The sequence below is a fragment of the Oncorhynchus tshawytscha genome, linkage group LG08, assembly GCF_018296145.1.
Source record: "Oncorhynchus tshawytscha isolate Ot180627B linkage group LG08, Otsh_v2.0, whole genome shotgun sequence".
Taxonomy (NCBI): Eukaryota; Metazoa; Chordata; class Actinopteri; order Salmoniformes; family Salmonidae; genus Oncorhynchus; species Oncorhynchus tshawytscha.
The window spans coordinates 33,118,263-33,138,010 of record NC_056436.1 but is presented as its reverse complement, the minus strand read 5'-3'; the positions used below and the strand labels follow the sequence as shown (position 1 = coordinate 33,138,010).

The 19,748-nt window shown below is 42.7% G+C and overlaps 2 protein-coding genes across 3 annotated transcripts; both read right to left on the bottom strand.

Moving 5' to 3' along the window:
- Nucleotides 1-7,981: 7,981 nt before the first annotated feature.
- LOC112256596 (gap junction beta-4 protein) lies at nucleotides 7,982-13,324 on the bottom strand. Of its 2 annotated transcripts, XM_042325437.1 has the most exons (3): nucleotides 13,176-13,324; nucleotides 9,925-10,916; nucleotides 7,982-9,788 (listed from the first exon to the last, which is right to left on the bottom strand). In XM_042325437.1, the coding sequence occupies exon 2, from the start codon at nucleotides 10,782-10,784 to the stop codon at nucleotides 9,960-9,962; it is 825 nt and encodes a 274-aa protein (XP_042181371.1). In that variant the 5' UTR covers nucleotides 10,785-10,916; nucleotides 13,176-13,324; the 3' UTR covers nucleotides 7,982-9,788; nucleotides 9,925-9,959. The 2 variants fall into 2 exon arrangements, with proteins under 2 accessions (XP_042181371.1, XP_024285700.1); XM_024429932.2 differs by having other exon boundaries at nucleotides 7,982-10,916.
- A 2,464-nt stretch (nucleotides 13,325-15,788) lies between these two features.
- On the bottom strand, nucleotides 15,789-19,611 carry LOC112256599 (peptidylprolyl isomerase E (cyclophilin E)). Its single transcript, XM_024429933.2, has 10 exons — nucleotides 19,505-19,611; nucleotides 19,073-19,171; nucleotides 18,854-18,897; nucleotides 18,411-18,437; nucleotides 18,168-18,249; nucleotides 17,970-18,073; nucleotides 17,739-17,862; nucleotides 16,732-16,917; nucleotides 16,453-16,595; nucleotides 15,789-16,333 (listed from the first exon to the last, which is right to left on the bottom strand). The coding sequence occupies exons 1-10, from the start codon at nucleotides 19,533-19,535 to the stop codon at nucleotides 16,265-16,267; spliced, it is 909 nt and encodes a 302-aa protein (XP_024285701.1). The 5' UTR covers nucleotides 19,536-19,611; the 3' UTR covers nucleotides 15,789-16,264.
- Nucleotides 19,612-19,748: the final 137 nt, after the last annotated feature.

The following is a 19,748-nucleotide window of genomic DNA, read 5'->3' as shown; positions in this document are numbered from 1 at the left end:
GAAATACACATTTCATTTTCTCCTCATCACTCAGCCACATAACACCAGGGTATATCTGGTGTGCTTTCTGGAATAAGAGCAAGCGTATGTCGTGGTAGAAAGGGCAATAGAGGATCAAATTAGTTTCATTCTCTATTTCTTCGAGGTCACAATAGTTACATAGTCTTTCCTCTTCCATTTCACCACAATACCGACCTGTTTCAATATGAAGAGACAATATCCCTGATCTGACCCGTTTCAATACGCAGAGACAATATCCCTGATCTGACCTGTTTCAATACGCAGAGACAATATCCCTGATCTGACCCGTTTCAATACGCAGAGACAATATCCCTGATCTGACCTGTTTCAATACGCAGAGACAATATCCCTGATCTGACCCGTTTCAATACGCAGAGACAATATCCCCGATTTGACCCGTTTCAATACGCAGAGACAATATCCCTGATCTGACCCGTTTCAGTACGCAGAGACAATATCCCTGATCTGACCCGTTTCAATACGCAGAGACAGTATCCCTGATCTGACCTGTTTCAATACGCAGAGACAATATCCCTGATCTGACCTGTTTCAATACGCAGAGGCAATATCCCTGATCTGACCTGTTTCAATATGCAGAGGCAATATTCCTGATCTGACCTGTTTCAATACGCAGATGCAATATCCCTGATCTTACCTTTTTCAATACGCAGAGGCAATATCCCTGATCTTACCTGTGTACATAGCGATCTTTTGCTTTTAGGTAGGTTATACATAATATATCTCTCACACACAAATTCACCCTTAGTATTTATCACCACAAACCGATGCTGGCACTAAGACGGCACTCAATGAGCTGCATAAGGCCATAAGCAAACAAGAAAATCCAGAGGTGGCGTCCTAGTGGCCGGGGACTTTAGTGTAGGAAAACTTAAATCCATTTTACCTCATTTCTACCAGCATGTTAAATGTGCAACCAGAGGGGGGACTCCAGACCACCTTTACACCACACACAGAGACGCGTACAAAGCTCTCCCTCGCCCTCCATTTGGCAAATCTGACCATAATTATATCCTCCTGATTCCTGCTTACAAGCAAAAACTAAAGCAGGAAGTACCAGCGACTATCTCAATAAGGAAGTGGTCAGATGAAGCAGATGCTAAGCTACAGGACTGTTTTGCTAGCACAGACTGGAATATGTTCCGGGATTCTTCCGATGGCATTGAGGAGTATACCACATCAGTCACTGGTTTCATCAATAAGTGCATCGATTACGTCGTCCCCATAGTGACAGTACGTACATACCCCAACCAGAAGCCATGGATTACAGGCAACATCCGCACTGAGCTAAATGGTAGAGCTGCCGCTTTTAAGGAGCGGGACTCTAACCCGGACTCTTATAAGAAATCCCGCTACGGCCGCCGACGAAACACCAAACAGGAAAAGCTTCAATACAGGACTGAGATCGAAGAATTCTACACCGGCTTCAATTCTCGGATGTGGCTGGGCTTGCAAACTATTACGGACTACAAAGGCAAGCACAGCCTGTAGCCGATGTGAGTAAGACCTTTAAAAAGGTCAACATTCAAGGGTAAGGGTAGGTAACAACACATCTGCTACGCTGATCCTCAACACGGGGGCCCCTCAGGGGTGCGTGCTCAGTCCTCTCTTGTATTCCCTGTTCACCCATGACTGCATGGCCAAGCACCACTCCAACACCATCATTAAGTTTGCCGACGACACAACAGTGGTCGGCCTGATCACCGACAAAGGTGAGACAGCCTATAGGGAGTCGTGAAGAGGGCACAACAACGCCTGTTCCCCCTCAGGAGACTGAAAAGATTTGACATGGGTCCTCAGATCCTTAAAACGTTCCTCAGCTGCACCATCGAAAGCATCCTGACTGGGAGTCAGGAAGCAAGTCCTGTTTCTATGCACAGTCCTTTCTTCCAGTTGAAACAAGCAGCCTAGTGACCTAGAGGCCGGAGAGGGAGCACACGTGACACATAGCCTGTTCTCTCTGCTACAGCATGGAAAACGGTACCGGAGCACCAAGTCTAGTTCCAAAAGGCTTCTTAACAGCTTCTACCCCCCCAAGCCATAAGACTCCTGAACAGCTAATCAAATGGCTACCCGGACTATTTGCATTGTCCCCACCCCAACCCCATTTTTACGTTGCTGCTACTCTCGGGTTATTATCCATGCATAGTCACTTTAACTCTACCTATGTGTACATTTTACCTCAATTATCTCTACTAACCGGTACCCCCGCATATTGACTCTGTACTGGTACCCGCTGCATATAGCCTCGCTACTGTTATTTTATTGTTGCTCCTTAATAATGTTATTTTTTAATTTTTCATATTTTTTTTCCGGCATGTTTTGTTTTTGTAAGTACATTTTTTAAACTTCAGTTTATTTTAGCAAATACTTTCTTAACACTTTTTTTCCCTTAAAACTGCATTGTTGGTTAAGGGCTTGTAAGTAAGCATTTCACTGTAAGGTTGTATTCAGCGCATGTGACAAATAAAATGTGATTTGATTTTCAGTGACTTTCAATGTGGCACCATCATAGGATGCCACCTTTCCAACAAGTCAGTTTGTCAGATTTCTGCCCTGCTAGAGCTGCCCCGGTCAACTGTAAGTGCTGTTATTGTGAAGTGGAAATGTCTAGGAGCAACAACGGCTCAGCCGCAAAATGGTAGGCCACACAAGCGCCACACAAGCTCACAGAGCGGGCCCGCCGAGTGCTGAAGCACGTAAAAATCGTCTGACCTTGGTTGCAACACTCACTACCGATTTCCAAACTGCCTCTGGAAGCAATGTCAGCACAAGAACTGTTCCATGGACGAGCAGCCGCATAAAAGATCACCATGCGCAATGCAAATCGTTGGCTGGAGAGGTGTAAATGCTCGCCACCTTTGGACTCTAGAGCAGTGGAAACGTGTTGTCTGGAGTGATGAATCACGCTTCATCATCTGGCAGTCTGACGGACTAATCTGGGTTTCGCGGATGCCAGGAGAATCAACCCAATGCATAGTACCAACTGTAAAGTTTGGTGGAGGAGGAATAATGGTCTGGGGCTGTTTTTCATCGTTCGGTCTAGACCCCTTAGTTCCAGTGAAGGGAAATCTTAACGTTACAGCATATAATGACATTCTAGACGATTCTGTGCTTCCAACTTTGTGGCAAAAGTTTGAGGAAGGCCCTTTCCTGTTTCAGCATGACAATGGCCCGTGCACAAAGCGAGGTCCATACAGAAATGGTTTGTATAGATCGATGTGGAAGAACATGACTGGCCTGCACAGAGCCCTGACCTCAACCCCATCGAACACCTTTGGGATAAATTGGAACGCTGACAGTGAGCCAGGCCTAATCACCCAACATCAATGCCGACCTCACTTATGCTGGTGTGGCTGAATGGAAACAAGTCCCTGCAGAAATGTTCCAACATCTAGTGGAAAGCCTTCCTAGAAGAGTAGAGGCTGTTATAGCAGTAAAGGGAGGACCAAATCCATATTAATGCCCCTGATTTTGGAATAAGATATTGGACTAGCAGGCGTCAACATACTTTTGGTCATGTAGTGTAGTGGTCATGTACACTGCTCAAAAAATAAAGGGAACACTTAAACAACACAATGTAACTCCAAGTCAATCACACTTCTGTGAAATCAAATTGTCCACTTAGGAAGCAACACTGATTGACAATACATTTCACATTCTGTTGTGCAAATGGAATAGACAACAGGTAGAAATTATAGGCAATTAGCAAGACACCCCCAATAAAGGAGTGGTTCTGCAGGTTGTGACCACAGACCACTTCTCAGTTCCTATGCTTCCTGGCTGATGTTTTGGTCACTTTTGAATTCTGGGGGTGCTTTCATTCTAGTGATAGCATGAGACAGAGTCTACAACCCACACAAGTGGCTCAGGTAGTGCAGCTCATCCAGGATGGCACATCAATGCGAGCTGTGGCAAGAAGGTTTGCTGTGTCTGTCAGCGTAGTGTCCAGAGCATGGAAGTGCTACCAGGAGACAGGCCAGTACATCAGGAGACGTGGAGGAGGCCATAGGAGGGCAACAACCCAGCAGCAGGACCGCTACCTCCGCCTTTGTGCAAGGAGGAGCAGGAGGAGCACTGCCAGAGCCCTGCAAAATTACCTCCAGCAGGCCACAAAGGTGCATGTGTCTGCTCAAACGGTCAGAAACAGACTCCATGAGGGTGGTATGAGGGCCCGACATCCACAGGTGGGGGTTGTGCTTACAGCCCAACACCGTGCAGGACGTTTGGCATTTGCCAGAGAACAACAAGATTAGCAAATTCGCCACTGGCGCCCTGTGCTCTTCACAGATGAAAGCAGGTTCACACTGAGCACGTGACAGACGTGACAGAGTCTGGAGACGCTGTGGAGAACGTTCTGCTGCCTGCAACATCCTCCAGCATGACCGGTTTGGAGGTGGGTCAATCATGGTGTGGGGTGGCATCTCTTTGGGGGGCCGCACAGCCCTCCATGTGCTCGCCAGAGGTAGCCTGACTGCGATTAGGTACCGAGATGAGATCCTCAGACCCCTTGTGAGACCATATGCTGGTGCGGTTGGCCCTGGGTTCCTCCTAATGCAAGACAATGCTAGACCTCATGTGGCTGGAGTGTGTCAACAGTTCCTGCAAGAGGAAGGCATTGATGCTATGGACTGGCCCGCCCGTTCCCCAGACCTGAATCCAATTGAGCACATCTGGGACATCATGTCTCGCTCCATCCACCAACGCCATGTTGCACCACAGACTGTCCAGGAGTTGGAGGATGCTTTAGTCCAGGTCTGGGAGGAGATCCCTCAGGAGACCATCCTCTACCTCATCAGGAGCATGCCCAGGTGTTGTAGGGAGGTCATACAGGCACGTGGAGGTCACACACACTACTGCGCCTCATTTTGACTTGTTTTAAGGACATTACATCAAAGTTGGATCAGCCTGTAGTGTGGTTTTCCACTTTAATTTTGAGTGTGACTCCAAATCCAGACCTCCCTGGGTTGATAAATTTGATTTCCATTGATACATTTTGTGTGATTTTGTTGTCAGCACATTCAACTATGTAAAGAAAAAAGTATTTAATAAGAATATTTCATTAATTCAGATCTAGGATGTGTTATTTTAGTGTTCCCTTTATTTTTTTGAGCAGTGTATATACTACCTACACATGTTAAGTTACATACACAATAAATAGGTATTAGCATATTGTTGAAAGGCCATCTCTTCTCCATTAACTAAACTCAGGACAAACGGAGATAAGGAAACAGCAGATTGTTTGAGCATGTTTTGTTTGTGTTGATGTTCATTTCTATCGCCTGTTTCTATGCACAGTTCTTTCTTCTAGTTGAAACTTGTTCCAGAATGCTTCCAACCCTCCACTAACATAAGAGGCCGCCACACCCAGAGGTGAATACGAGGTTTTGTTTGGCTGCTGTTCCTTACACCTGATTGGTGGAAAGCATCAAAGGCTTACCTGGTGCAAGGCAACTCTATTATTGAATGGAGAGGTGGGCCAGCAGAAGGCGCGAGGCAGTGGGTGAGAGGGAGGGGGGCACTTTCAAATCAGCAAGAGAATTCATCCTTTCAACTTTTTTAATAAAGGCACAGCAATTCCTTATCATATTACCTGTTGTTGCTTTTTAAAGTTACCTGACTTTTCATTGTTTCTCTACCCTCTTTTCATTGAACAAATGTTATTTTTACTTTTTTTTGTTTCACTGACATGCAGAGACCTTCCTTTGTTGTCTCTTTATTCCCTTATTCTTATTCTTCATGGTTATCGAGAGGCCAGGGATGGACTGAACTAGAAGGTTTTTGCTTACTATGGAGATCATCCCAAATCTAAATCTCCAAGGAAATGGACTGCGGCTCATTTCTCCTTGATACGACCAGCAACCACCCACTTTTATGAGCAAACTTTGGAGATAAGCTTTCATAGAAGATGTTCACAATGTCTTTTACTGGATGGTTGTGTTGATGTTCCCAGGACAAAGAGTATCAGTATATTTTCAGATGGCCATAAGAACATCTTTGTTGGGAGAATATTTGTGGGCAAAAAAAAAAAACTCCCAGATGTGTGGTGTATGGAAAACATCATCAAATATCTACTTGTGATAATTCCCCAAACATGTCAGAACATATCAGCTCTATGAGGAGGATTGCCTCTATTCAACGCTATCACGTTACTGTATGTCCCCACGCATGACACAACAACAAAGGCAAAAAGGCTTATGTTATATGAATGTACAGTTCCTACATGTGCATTCAACTTTACTGTGTGTGAATAGTATGTATTTGAGCATCCATGTTCTCAAACAGACACACAAACACACCTGAGCTATTGACATATATTATATTTCATACAGGCTGATACGTACTAATGCTTCAGGATTATAACACACTGGGATCACACGTATGTACCCATGGGATGTGAACTTTCAATGACATCAAACACTTTCTTCATTTCATATAACACCTCTCTCAACTAGTGTTTACTGTTCATCCACTTTGCCCACGCATCAGAGGTCTCAGCTCAGTGAATGGGCAATCTCCCCCACATACATTCCTGCCCTTGAACTGGTTTCTATTTTTCTGTATTTTGTTCACATCCACCAAGGAGAAGTATTCTACCTCTATTCACATTCCACAGGCTATTCACAACGACTCATCCAATAGATCCATGCAATCCTTTAGTCGCTCAATCAAGGGCTGTGTTTTACACAAATTCTGATATTCTGCCAAATGACTGTCAAAAGAGCTGATCTGTTTGGTCAAATTACAAATTAGGGAAACAAATATCAGAATTGGGCTGTGTAAATGCAGCCAATATGACAGTTAGGCTCAACGTAACTACATAGACAAAGGATGTGACTTCTGTCTAGCTTTTGAGAATGAGGCATGATGGTAATGGTTCACCACTAGACTAAAAGTTGTCATCAGGTATTGTAAAAGATCCTCCCAGATATCACACTTCAGGAATCTTTACAATGGTCATAGGCCTCTTATAAGACACGTCAACATCTTCCCTGGCAACACTTGCTGTAATTTATGTACTAGGTCTAGGAGACAGGGATGGAGTGGAAAGTTCCTTTTTGACTCCAGTTTAATGACAACTGATCCAGGCAGTTGGACGGGCACACCTGATGGAATGCAGCCCATGACTCAACCGCTGTGCAGCGCATGTCTCCACACGCTGAGAGAATAGAACAGGAAAACTACTCCAATGTTCTGTGTCAGTACTTGTCTTATAGGGCGGTGTACAAACAGAAGATGAGGAGCTGGGGCAGAACTAACAGACAATCCTGTACAGTCTTGCTGCTGCAAAGGTGTGTTATTTTCTTTGTATACGCAGTAAAAGACCCACAAGTCCTGATTCAAGATGTTGAATAGAGAGAAAGGATACAGGCAGATTACATTCACTGTGTCAACAGACATGGTCCATCCTTGATCCCTGGTTGACTATTACAGAAGACAAAAACATACACATCATTGAACAACTTTAAATGCCTCTTTCTGGAATACCAAGTGAGAGTAACTTGTTTGATTTCACCTCACAGCCCTGTGTTCACCTTTACTACACACATCATCCCTTTTCTTTTCTCTCATTTCCATGTAAACAGAGGAGTCACCAACTCAGAACCTGTCCCAGAGATGGTCAAATTCCTCCACTGGGGGGGGCTACAGTTCTGGCTAACGTGTTAAACTGGGGACCCAACCTCTGTTCATACAAATGGCAGTGGTGGAAAAAGTATCCAATTGTCATACTTGAGTAAAAGTAAAGGTACCTAAATAGAAAAGGATTCACGTAAAAGTGAATCACCCAGTAAAATACTACTTGGGAGTAAAAATCTAAAGATATTTGGTTTTAAATACACTTAAATATCAAAAGTAAATGTAATTGCTAAAATATACTTAAGTACCAAAAGTAAAAGTATAAATCATTTCAAATTCCTTATATTAAGCAAACCAGACGGCACCATTTTCTTGTTTTTATTTTATTTACAGATACCCAGAGTCACATTGCAAAACTCAGACATAATTTACAAACGAAACGTGTGTTTAGTGAGTCCGCCAGATCAGAGGCAGTAGAGATGACCAGGGATGTTCTGATAAGTGTGTGAATTGGACCATTTTTCTGTCCTGCTAAGAATTCAAAATGTAACGAGTAGTTTCGGGAGTCAGGGAAAATTGATAGTGTAAAAAGTCGATTATTTTCTTTAGGAATGTAGTGAGGTAAAAGTACAAGTAGTCAAAAATATAAATACTAACGTACAGATACCCCAAAAAATGACTTAAGTAGTACTTTAAAGTATTTTTACTTAAGTACTTTACACCCCTGACAAATGGACAGGTCCTCTTATACAATGAGAGTGTGCTTCATATGTTCTGGTCCCCATATAGAATGAGCTATATGAATAACTGCTGTGACTAATGCACTGGTGATGATATGGGACTAATATCAGCACCCAGAACCAAACCATCCAAGGCTGTCACAAGAGAGTAAAAGGGGACTGATACTGTATAATTCAGAAATTATGATTAATCTGAAATAAAGTATATTTCCTACCATACTCAAGGACTTTATTCATGGTCTTGATCCTTATTTAAGAATCTTTAAACAAAAAAAACCCTTCATTTGAATACTGTCTGTTGTGCACTTCAGTCATTGTATTTATCAAATTTATTTGAAAAATACATAAATTGCATTGTATAAATATACAAACAAAAAAGTGAAATAGATCAACTGCAACTGTACTTTGATAAAAATATGTAAATATACTTATAAGTGGACCTCACTGTTTGCATCCATGTAATATACATTCTGGGACATATCATCAACAACTATGTTTACTGAAACACATTCAAATCAACACGCTTTACTGGCTTTGTGCAGAGAGCATGTATCTTATAATCTATCATACACATGAACACAGAAATGAATCGTCAGTATTCAAGCCATAGTTGTGCATAACCTACTGACAAACAACATGACCAAAAAAATACTCTCTCAATATCCAGAAGGATTTAAAAAATCTTTCATCATCTGACAATATTGACGTATGCGCCATCTTTTCACAACAAAGCCTAAAGCCGCCTCTGCTATTAGTAATGGAGGATGAGACAGGTAACACTTCCCAGGGCATAAGAACAGCAATGGTGTGGGCACAGTGTGGCAAGGGTTGAGTCCTTCCCGAAAAATAACAATGGTAAAGTTGTGAGGTGTGGTAGACAGCAAACAAATAACTTGAGAATATATCACATTGCCCAGCCCGGGTGCAAAACTCTGCTAATGATGGATGTTTTATTTAAAGTGACTCAATTAATTTGATTGTGTTGTAATCAAATTGATCACATGCGCCGAATAAAACAGGTGTAGAGCTTACCGTGAAATGCTTACTTACAAGTCCTTAACCAACAATGCAGTTCAAGAAATAGAGTTGAGAAAATATTTACTAAATAAACTAAAGTTTAAAAAAAGTAACACAATAAAGAGGCTATACAGGGTGTACCGGTACCGAGTCAGTGTGCAGGAGTGGGGGGGGCGGGGAAACACCGGTCATCAACACAAAGGTAAGTAAACACTGCCTACAGAGGAACAATGAAGAACTCTGGCCAAGTCTTGCCTATCCAGAAGAGAAATGGAAGATATTTCTCATTGCCTCCAGACTCGTTATTCGACTTCTTTACATTCTCTCTTTTTGGTGTGTCATCATAGTGGTCTTTCACTTGTGGTCAGACTCGCTCAGGTGGAACAAACTTAAACTTGAAACCTTTTTTCAATGCTGAATTGAATGTCAGAGAAAACAGAAAGGTGTTAATGTATTTTTTTTGTTGCCAAAAATCTTTTCTAAATGTAAAAGTAATCAACAGTATCTGTAATCTGATTACAATATTTTTGTTGGTGACGTAATTGATTACCTTTTTTTTTTAGTAATCAGGTTACATGTGACTGATTACATGTAATCAGTTACTCCCCAACCTTGAGTATAAGATGGGGCTGAGGCATCCTTGCTGGGCAACTTTAGAGAGTTGGACTCCATTTGATTCTTGCCACCGATCACCAGAGACGAAGCCATGACGCCCTGGCGTGACTGGATGGTGGAGTTGCGTGATTGGTGTATCTGGGTGAAACACTCTTTACATCGTTTCCCCACCAGGTACAGGATCTCAAAGAAAGATAGCAGGATACAGGCCAGGCTGGTGACCACCATGAAAATGGTGAAGATACGCTTCTCTGTGGGGCGAGAGATGAAGCAGTCCACCTTGTTGGGACAGGGCTTCTGCTCACACTTGATGAGAGAGGGGAAGTCATAGCCCTCGTAGATATGATAGATTAAATACACAAAGGTGCCGTCCACAGCTATCTTGAAGACAAGGGTCAGGACGTAGGTCCACCACAGCCCCCCGCGCTTCTTGCCGGTGTTCTTGTAAAGTTTCCGACAGCCCTCGCCATATTTGAGTGTGTGTTTGCGCTCACGTTCATCTCTGTAGGCCACGTGCATCACCACCATGAAGGAGGGACAGGTGACAAAGATGAGCTGCAGGGCCCATAGGCGGATGTGGGACACAGGGAAGAAGTGGTCGTAACAGACATTATGGCAGCCAGGCTGGGCCGTGTTGCACTGGAAGTCCTTCTGCTCATCCCCCCACACCTTCTCTGCTGCCACGACAAACACCATGACCCTAAAGAGGAAGACAACGGACAGCCACACACGGCCGAATGCCGTGGAGTACTTGTTCACCCCACTGAGGAGGCCCTGGAGGAATGCCCAGTTCATTGGGAAGCTGACTCACAATCTACCTCTCTGACGGAAGTTAAGATGGAGGATGGTGTGAGAAACCCTTTTCGGTTGAAAACTGTTGGTTGAGATCTCAAGTCAAATTCTGGAGTGTTCTTTACTTCCAGCCATCTATAGAAGAGAGAGAGAGGGAGTAGGGGGAAGAGATGGCCTTTGAGTATGAGTGAACAAAAACATAACTGGTGTTATGACATCAAAACTGAAATAACACATGGAATAATGTAATAAGCAAAAAATTGTTAAATCAAAATATATTTTATATTTGAGATTCTTCAAAGTAGCCACCCTTTGCCTTGATGACAGCTTTGCACACTCTTGGCATTCTCTCAACCAGCTACATGAGGTAGTCACCTGGAATGTATTTCAATTAACAGGTGTGCCTTAAGTTAATTTGTGGAATTTCTTTCCTTCTTAATGCGTAATCACCCTTTGCCTCGATGACAGCTTTGCACACTCTTGGCCTTCTCTCAACCAGCTTCACCTGGAATGCTTTTCCAACAGTCTTGAAGGTGTTCCCACAAATGCTGAGCACTTGTAGGCTGCTTTTCCTTCACTCTGCGGTCAGACTCATCCCAAACCATCACCATTTGGTTGAGGTCAGGGGGATTGTGGAGGCTAGGTCATCTGATGCAGCACTCTATCACACTCCTTGGTAAAATAGCTCTTATACAGCCTGGAGGTGTGTTGTGTCATTGTCATATTGAACAATAAATTAAACTAAGCCCAAACCAGATGGGATGGCGTATCGCTGTAGAATGTTGTGGTAGCCATGCTTGTTAAGTGTGCCTTGAATTCTAAATAAATCACTGACAGTGTCCCCAGCAAAGCACCACCACACCATCATACCTCTTACTCCATGCTTCACGGTGGGAACCACACATGCGGAGATCATCCGTTCACCTACTATGTGTCTCACAAATACACGGCGGTTGCAACCAAAAATCAGCCCAAAGGAAAGATTTCCACCGTTCTAATGTCCATTATTTGTGTTTCTTGGCCCCAGCAAGTCTCTTATTATTGGTGTCCTTTAATAGTGTTTTCTTTGCAGCAATTCGACCATGAAGGCCTGATTCACGTAGTCTTCTCTAAACAGTTTATTTTGAAATGTGTCTGTTACTTCAACTTGTAATATATTGATTTGGGCTCCAATTTCTGAGGCTGGTAACTCTAATGAACTTATCCTCTGCAGCAGAGGTAACTCTGGGTCTTCCTTTCCTGTGGTGGTCCTCATGAGAGCCAGTTTCATCATAGTGCTTGATGGTTTTTGCAACTGCACTTGAAGAAACTTTCAAAGTCCTTGACATTTTCCACATTGACTGACCTTCATGTGTTAAAGTAATGATGGACTGTCATTTCTCTTTGCTTATTTGAACTGTTCTTGCCATAATATGGACTTGGTATTTTACCAAATAGGGCTATCTTCTGTATAACACCCTTACCTTGTCACAACACAACTGATTGGCTGAAACACATCAAGGAAAGAAAGAAATTCCACAAATTAACTTCCACAAAGACACATCTGTTCATTCAATGCATTCGAGGTGACTACCTCATGATGCTGGTTGAGAGAATGCCAAGAGTGTGCAAAGCTGTCATCAAGGCAAATGGTGGCTACTTTGAAGAATCTCAAATATATTTAGATTTGTTTAACCATTTTTTGGTTACTGCATGATTCAATGTGTTATTTCATAGTGTTGATGTCTTCACTATTATACTACAATGTAGAAAATAGTAAATAAATAAAAAACTGGAATGAGTAGGTGTGTCCAAACTTTTGACTGGCCTTGTATATATTTAACCCCCGGGCGCTGAAGACGTGGATGTCGATTAAGGCAGATTCAGAGGGGTTTAAACTGAAATGTGCAGAAGATCCATTTCAGTTGAATACATTCAGTTGGACAACTGACTTGGTACATTATTCCCATGTTTTATTCACACATAATTGGTTTTCCCCTGTGTAAAATTCTCAATAAATAGGCATAACTGGGAGCTATTTTCACACTTACCGTCTTTTTCAAAATGAGATTGAATGATGAATAATAATGTGTATGTATCAAGGATGGCAAAAGCACCCATGTCCTAAAAGTACATGACAAGATTCCTATTTAGTAGCAAGTTAACTATTGCAAAAAGTCAAGTTAAATGTTCAGAGTAGCACCGACAGGCTATGCAGCAACTACAGTACTTTATTCCCCACTTGTTTATTCCAGTGAGTTCGCTGAATAATAGAAAAAGAATAGAGAAAACCTTTCCCAAACGCAGTCTCTTCAACCAATGAAAAATAACCCAAACTTTCTCTATCGTAATCTAATAACCTTACACTACTAGTATTGATACACAGGTGGAAATGTAAACAAATCATGTACTTACACTTCAAAATGTCTATGACAAAAGGACCATAAATTCAGTTGGGGAAGTTGCAGTCCGAATAGGAACGGAGAAACACTCTTTGAATGCGACCCTACCGATGAAAATCGGTTTCTCAACGCAGGCGTGTGGGTGGAGCAGTCAGTCACACATAGCGATGTTGTCGTGCAACAATGAACTTGTTCAGGTGTGGCGGGTGGGGCTCGTGAACCTTGCAGATGAGCGGTTTCACGGGCCATTTAAATGTACAGAACTACAATATAAACATGCATTAATTCAAAATATTTGACTGAGTTATCAGTTAATTTAAGGAAATCAGTCAATTGAAATAAATGCCTTAGGCTCTAATCTATGGATTTCACATTACTGGGAATAAAGATATGAGTCTGTTGGTCACAGATACTTTTGGTCAGGTAGTGTATGTGGACACCTGCACATCGAACATCTCATTCCAAAATCGTGGGCATTAATATGGAGTTTGTCCCCCTTTGCTGCTATAACAGCCTCCACTCTTCTGGGAAAGCTTTCCACTAGATGTTGAAACATTGCTGCAGGGAATTGCTTCCATTCAGCCACAACAACATTAGTGAGGTTGGGCAATTAGGCCTGGCTCAACAAACCATTTCTGTTTGGACTTTGCTTTGTGCAGCGAGGCATTGTCCTGCTTAAACAGGAAAAGGATTCCCCAATCTGTTGCCACAAAGTTAAAAGCACAGAATGGTCTAGAACAGGGGTACTCACCTCTTACCCTACGAGGTCCGGAACCTGCTGGTTTTCTATTCTACCTGATAGTTAATTGCGCACATCTGGTGTAAGTCAGTCCCTGATTAGAGGGGAACAATGAAAAAATGCAGTGGAACTGTCTTTGAGGTCCAGAGTTGAGTTTGAGGGGTCTAAAATGTTATTGTATGCTGTAGAGTTAAGGTTTCCCTTCACTGGAACTAAGGGGCCTAGTCCGAACCATGAAAAACAGCCCCAGACCATTATTCCTCCTCCACCAAACTTTACAGTTGGCACTATGCATTGGGGCAGGTAGCGTTATCCTGGCATCCGCCAAACCCAGATTCGTCTGTCAGACTGCCAGGTTGTGAAACTTAATTCAACACTCCAGAGAACGTTTCCACTGCTCCTGAGTCCAATGGCGGCGAGCGTTACGCCACTCCAGCCGACACTTGGCAGTGCACACGGTGATCTTAGGCTTATGAGCGGCTGCTGGGCCATGGGAACCCATTTCATGAAGCTCCCAACGAACAGTTCTTGTGCTGACGTTGCTTCCAGAAGCAGTTCCAGAGGCAGTTTGGAACTCAGTAGTGGGTGTTGCATTTTTACACGGTACATGTTTCAGCACTCGGCAGTCCCGTTTTGTGAGCTTGTGTGGCCTACCACTTTGCGGCTGAGCTTTGTTGCTCCTAGACTTTTCCACTTCACAATAACAGCACATAGTTTTCCCTGCGGCAGCTCTAGCAGAGCAAAAATTTGACTTACTGACTTGTTGGAAAGGTGGCATCCTATGACAGTGCCACATTGAAAGTCACTGAGACATTCTACTGCCAATGTTTGTCTATGGGGATAGCATGGCGGTGTGCTCAATTCGATACATCTGTCAGCAACGGGTATGGCTGAAATAGCCAAATCCACTAATTTTAACTCGTTTCCACATACGTTTGTATAGTGTACATTAGAAAAAGTAGGAGCGGAGATCAGAAAACAAGTGTGACCACCATTTGCCTCATGCTGAAATATGAGGTGATGGTGGCAGATGAATGGCACGACAATGGGCCTCAGGATCTCGTCATGGTATCTATGTGCATTCAAGTTGCCATTGATTAAATGCAATTGTGTTTGTTGTCTGTAGTTTATGCCTGCCCATACCATAACCCCCCAGACACCATGGGGCACTCTGTTCGCAACGTTGACATCAGCAAACCGTTCGTCCACACCATGCCATTCATGCTGTCTGCCATCTGCCAGGTACAGTTGAAACCGGGGTTCATCCGTGAAGAGGACACTTCTCCAGCGGCCATCAAAGGTGAGTATTTGCACACTGAAGTCGGTTACGACTCCGAACCGCAGTCAGGTAAATACCTTAGTGAGGACTACGAGCATGCAGATGAGCTTCCCCCGAGATGGTTTTTGATAGTTTGTGCAGAAATTATTCAGTTGTGCAAACCCAGAGATTCATCAGCTGTCTGGGTGGCTGGTCTCAGACGATCCTGCAGGTTAAGAAGCCAGATGTGGAGGTCCTGGGCTGGCATAGTCTGCAGTTGTAAGGCCGGTCTGACGTACTACCAAATTCTCTAAAATGACGTTGGAGGCGGCTTATGGCAAAGAAATTAACAGTCAATTCTCTGGCAACAGCTCTGGTGGACATTCATGCAGTCAGCGTGCCAATTGCATGCTCCCTCAACTTGACATGTGGCATTGGTGTGACTAAACTACACAATTTAGAGTGGCCTTTTATTGTCCACAAGGTGCACCTGTGTAATGATCATGCTGTTTAATATCTCACACCTGTCAGGTGGATGGATTATCTTGGCAAAGAAGAAATGCTCACTAACAGGGATGTAAAACAAATTTGTGCACTAATGGAGAAAAATAAGCTTTTTGTGCAAATGGTACATTTCTGGGATCTTTTATTTCAGCTCATGAAACAATTTACATGTTGCGTTTATTTTAGTTCAGTATAATTTGGACTGGAGCTGCTGAACATAGGCTTTCATTTCAGACATTTTATTTAAAAAATAGCAGAGAAAATACATGACCAAAAACATTTAATCTAAAACAGGTCAATTTTATAGTGAGTAGATGTTGGTACAGTATTGTGAAATACAACAAAACGTTTCATTTTACATCTGGAAAATGTGAAATTGACACAGAAGCTGTTCATGTTCATAAAAAAAAAAGTGTTTGCAATATTTACATCACAGAGAAGGTGGAACCAACAGGAACAGCAGATGAGTCATAGGCAACTGCAGTACATGATACAACATTTGCCCTTTTAACAATTCTGCAGTCTGACACTGCTCATTTTTCTCAAACATTCAGTCACACAGAGCTACAAACATACAACAGTCACTCTTCTGTACTTCAACTCAAACATACTCTCCACAGTCTGAAATGATCACTTTTTGCTTGGGCTTGCCTTCTTTTGTTCCTTCTGCCTGTGGGGACAGAAAACAACATGACAGTCTTAGTACACAACTTCTTCACAGTCTGTAACCACCTATAGGACCATTCTTCCCCTTCACCACCTCCATGCATGTCCCTCTCCACCGCTTACCTCCATGGCTTTGACCACCTCCATGCCCTCCATCAACTCTCCAAACACCACATGTTTGTTATCCAGCCAATCCGTTTTATCACAGGTGATGAAGAACTGAGAGCCGTTGCTGTTTGCTCCAGAGTTAGCCATTGAGAGCTGACCTATTACACACGAGGAGAGCATTGTGATCAGAAACCATATTCAACCAAATCTGCGTATGGCAATGCCTCTCGTGCACTTCCTCACCACTCTACACATTAATTCACAGACAGCCATTTAGACCTGGGTGTGTCTCACCTGCAGCAGTGTGTTTGAGGACAAAGTTCTCATCGTCAAACTTGCGCCCGTAGATGGACTTGCCCCCAGTACCGTTGTGGTTGGTGAAGTCTCCTCCCTGACACATGAACTGAGGGATGACGCGGTGGAAACTGCTGCCTTTGAAGCCAAAGCCCTTCTCATGTGTGCACAAGCAGCGGAAGTTTTCTATAGGAGATATCAGGGTCGAGAGGGTTGGAGATTTTAGGGGATGCTCCTTTCTATTTAACAAGCATACAGTACTTCAGACTAGCTGCATGTTTCCTGCTTTACATATGAGCTCTGATTTGATACGTCCTGATACCCAGTCACTTCACCCTGCCTTCAGAATGTATTCATACCCCTTGACCTATTCCACAATGTTATAGCCTGCATTCAAAATGTTTCCCATAATGACAAAGTGAAAGTTTACAGAATTTTTGAAACACATATCTAATTCACATAAGTATTCACACCCCTGAGTCAATACTTTGTAAAGGCACCTTTGGCAGTCTAAGAGCTTTCTACACTTGGATTGTGCAACATTTAAAGTTACCATTGGCCTCATGGTGAAATCCCTGAGCGGTTTCCCTCCTCTCCGGCAACAGAGTTAGGAAGGATGCCTGTATTTTTGTAGTGAGTGGGTGTATTGATTCACCAGCAAAGTGTAATAACTTTACCATGCTCAAAGGGATATTCAATGTCTGCTTTTTAATTTTTACCCATCTACCAATAGGTGCCCTTCTTTGCGTGGCATTGTAAAATCTCCCTGGTCTTTGTAGTTAATCTGTGTTTGAAATTCACTGCTCTACTGAGGGACCTTACAGATAATTGGATGTGTGGGGTACAGAGATGTGGTAATTCAAAAATCATGTTAAACTATTATTGTATACAGAGTGACAAATACAATTGTATTTGAATATCCCTAAATAATCCCTGAAGTCTAATGATTAAGTGTTCTATTTTCAGAAATGTCCCTGGTACTTTATAACAAGGAGGAGCATAGATACCTGCTGTCATAGGAACAATGTCTGCTCGGAGCAGAAAGCGAAGTCTCCCTGCTGGCTTGTTGCCAATCTTGATGTCCATGTAAACCTGGGGGTTCGTTCTGCCCTTCTTGGCTGGGGGCTCGCCCTGCAATCAGTGATAATATATTATCGTGTCAGGCTTTTAGATCATAATATGATACTATGCAATGTACTACACTCACAGAGACAGGCAGGAACACACAGTCAACTTACATCTGCTGTTGTTGATTTGGCTGATTCTCCAGTGGACTCCGTAACCTCGGCGTCTTCGACAGTCGTTCCCGAGAACTTCTTCAGCCAATCATCATCTGACCAAACTGAGGAAATGATATACAGTTAGAGGTTTTACCACATCTAAAAGCCATGGGACAGTTTAAAGTCTTTATAGAGAGACTAACGCATATCACTCACCTGGACGAGAAGAGCCCTCTTTGATCCTCATAGGTTTGGCAATGTTGACCCGGATGGTTCTTCCAAACAACTCTGACTCGTTCTGTCAATAAAACAGAGGGAAAACATGCATCAATAAGAATTGTCCAATACCACAGCTTTTAAACATGTGAGTCACTGTCTCAGAGTACATACTATCAAAACAAGGGATAATGCAAATCACTGTTAGTTAAACCAATTTGTTAGTGGGAAGCAAACACTCACCATGTTATCAATAGCAGCTGCAGCATCCTGTGGAAGATGAAGAGGGGGATGAAAGACAATCACAGCAAAATCACCATGATGACTAATGACCATCCACCATAACCTAGATTAGGATGTTAGGTGACACGACAAACGGGCGCAATGCTAGAATTCTACAAAACACAGCAGTGATCAAATCAATTTTCACTAAACGTCAATAATGTGGTCATCAAAATACATAATAAATCATCTGAAAACATGAATGTGGACGTTGTTAACCATGTCTAAAAATCACAATACTGTACGATATGATATTTATGTGAAATGACCCTAAATGTATGTAAAATCATTTTTAAAGCATACCGCGATCCATGCTGAACCTGTGGAATGACCTCACAGTGGTAACTAGCTAGCATCTCCAACATCATTTTGTATACTTACATTGAGGTTTTCATTAAACTTACCTCTGCCAATTCAAATTCAATGAAGGCGAATCCTCTGTGCTTCTCTGCAAAGTAAACAATAACATGAGACGTTAACGTCTGCTCTAAACTTCTGGGTTTCATCTACAAACAGTAGCAGTTTGCTCCGGCTAAGTAAACAGGACGGATAGATTACTTTCTTTTTACTGATTCAGCTGATTGTTTATGACAAATTTGAATGGTAAAGCCATTTATTCTGACCTGTTTCATAGTCTATTGGAATCTGAATGTCTGTGACATCCCCGAACGGAATGAATGCCGCGTGCAGCACTTTTTCGTCCACCTCTTCTGTGAGACCACCTGTCAAAACAGGCACACACAATCAAGTTATTTTAGTATGAGTTGATTCAAATCAGATAAAACGCTCTTTCAAGCTTTTATAACTAAAGGTGTTCATATAATATCACGAATGGGGCATTACAACAACCAACAGCTTGATAGACGTTAAATTGCTAACGTTACACACACTTGCTGCCTGCAACTAGCTAACTATCTAGCCAGCTTATTCACAGACTGGTCCACTTTACACGTAAAAAATGTGTAGCTTAATTGCCAGGAGATTACTAAGATATGTTTATTTCAACTACACAGTAACTACGTACAAAAACTAATTGCAAAGAGTAGCCAACTCACCAACATACAGCACTCGTTTGGTCGCCGCCATCTTGTAACCTTTAACCCTTGAACCCAACAAGACTCGTGATTGGTGCGTTACAACCAAAGCCCACCTCTCTGGTGATTCACGTTTGAGCTCCGGCGCCACCTGTCTTTTCCATTTAAAAATGATCGCTCAATCTTAACCAGTGGGACTCTCCAAAAACTGAAATCTTACAGCTCAACTCAAAATTTATAGTACCTACTTACTGTTGCTGGCTAG

What these genes read in the sequence shown, in the direction of transcription:
- LOC112256596 (XM_024429932.2), bottom strand. Translation starts at nt 10,784, where the DNA reads ATGAACTGGGCATTCCTCCAGGGCCTCCTCAGTGGGGTGAACAAGTAC.
- LOC112256599 (XM_024429933.2), bottom strand. Translation starts at nt 19,535, where the DNA reads ATGGCGGCGACCAAACGAGTGCTGTATGTTG. An exon ending in AGAGGGCTCTTCTCGTCCAG is followed by an intron (nt 18,074 to 18,167) that starts GTGAGTGATATG and finishes TCATTTCCTCAG; the next exon opens with TTTGGTCAGATGATGATTGG. An exon ending in CCAAATCAACAACAGCAGAT is followed by an intron (nt 17,863 to 17,969) that starts GTAAGTTGACTG and finishes CACTGATTGCAG; the next exon opens with GGCGAGCCCCCAGCCAAGAA.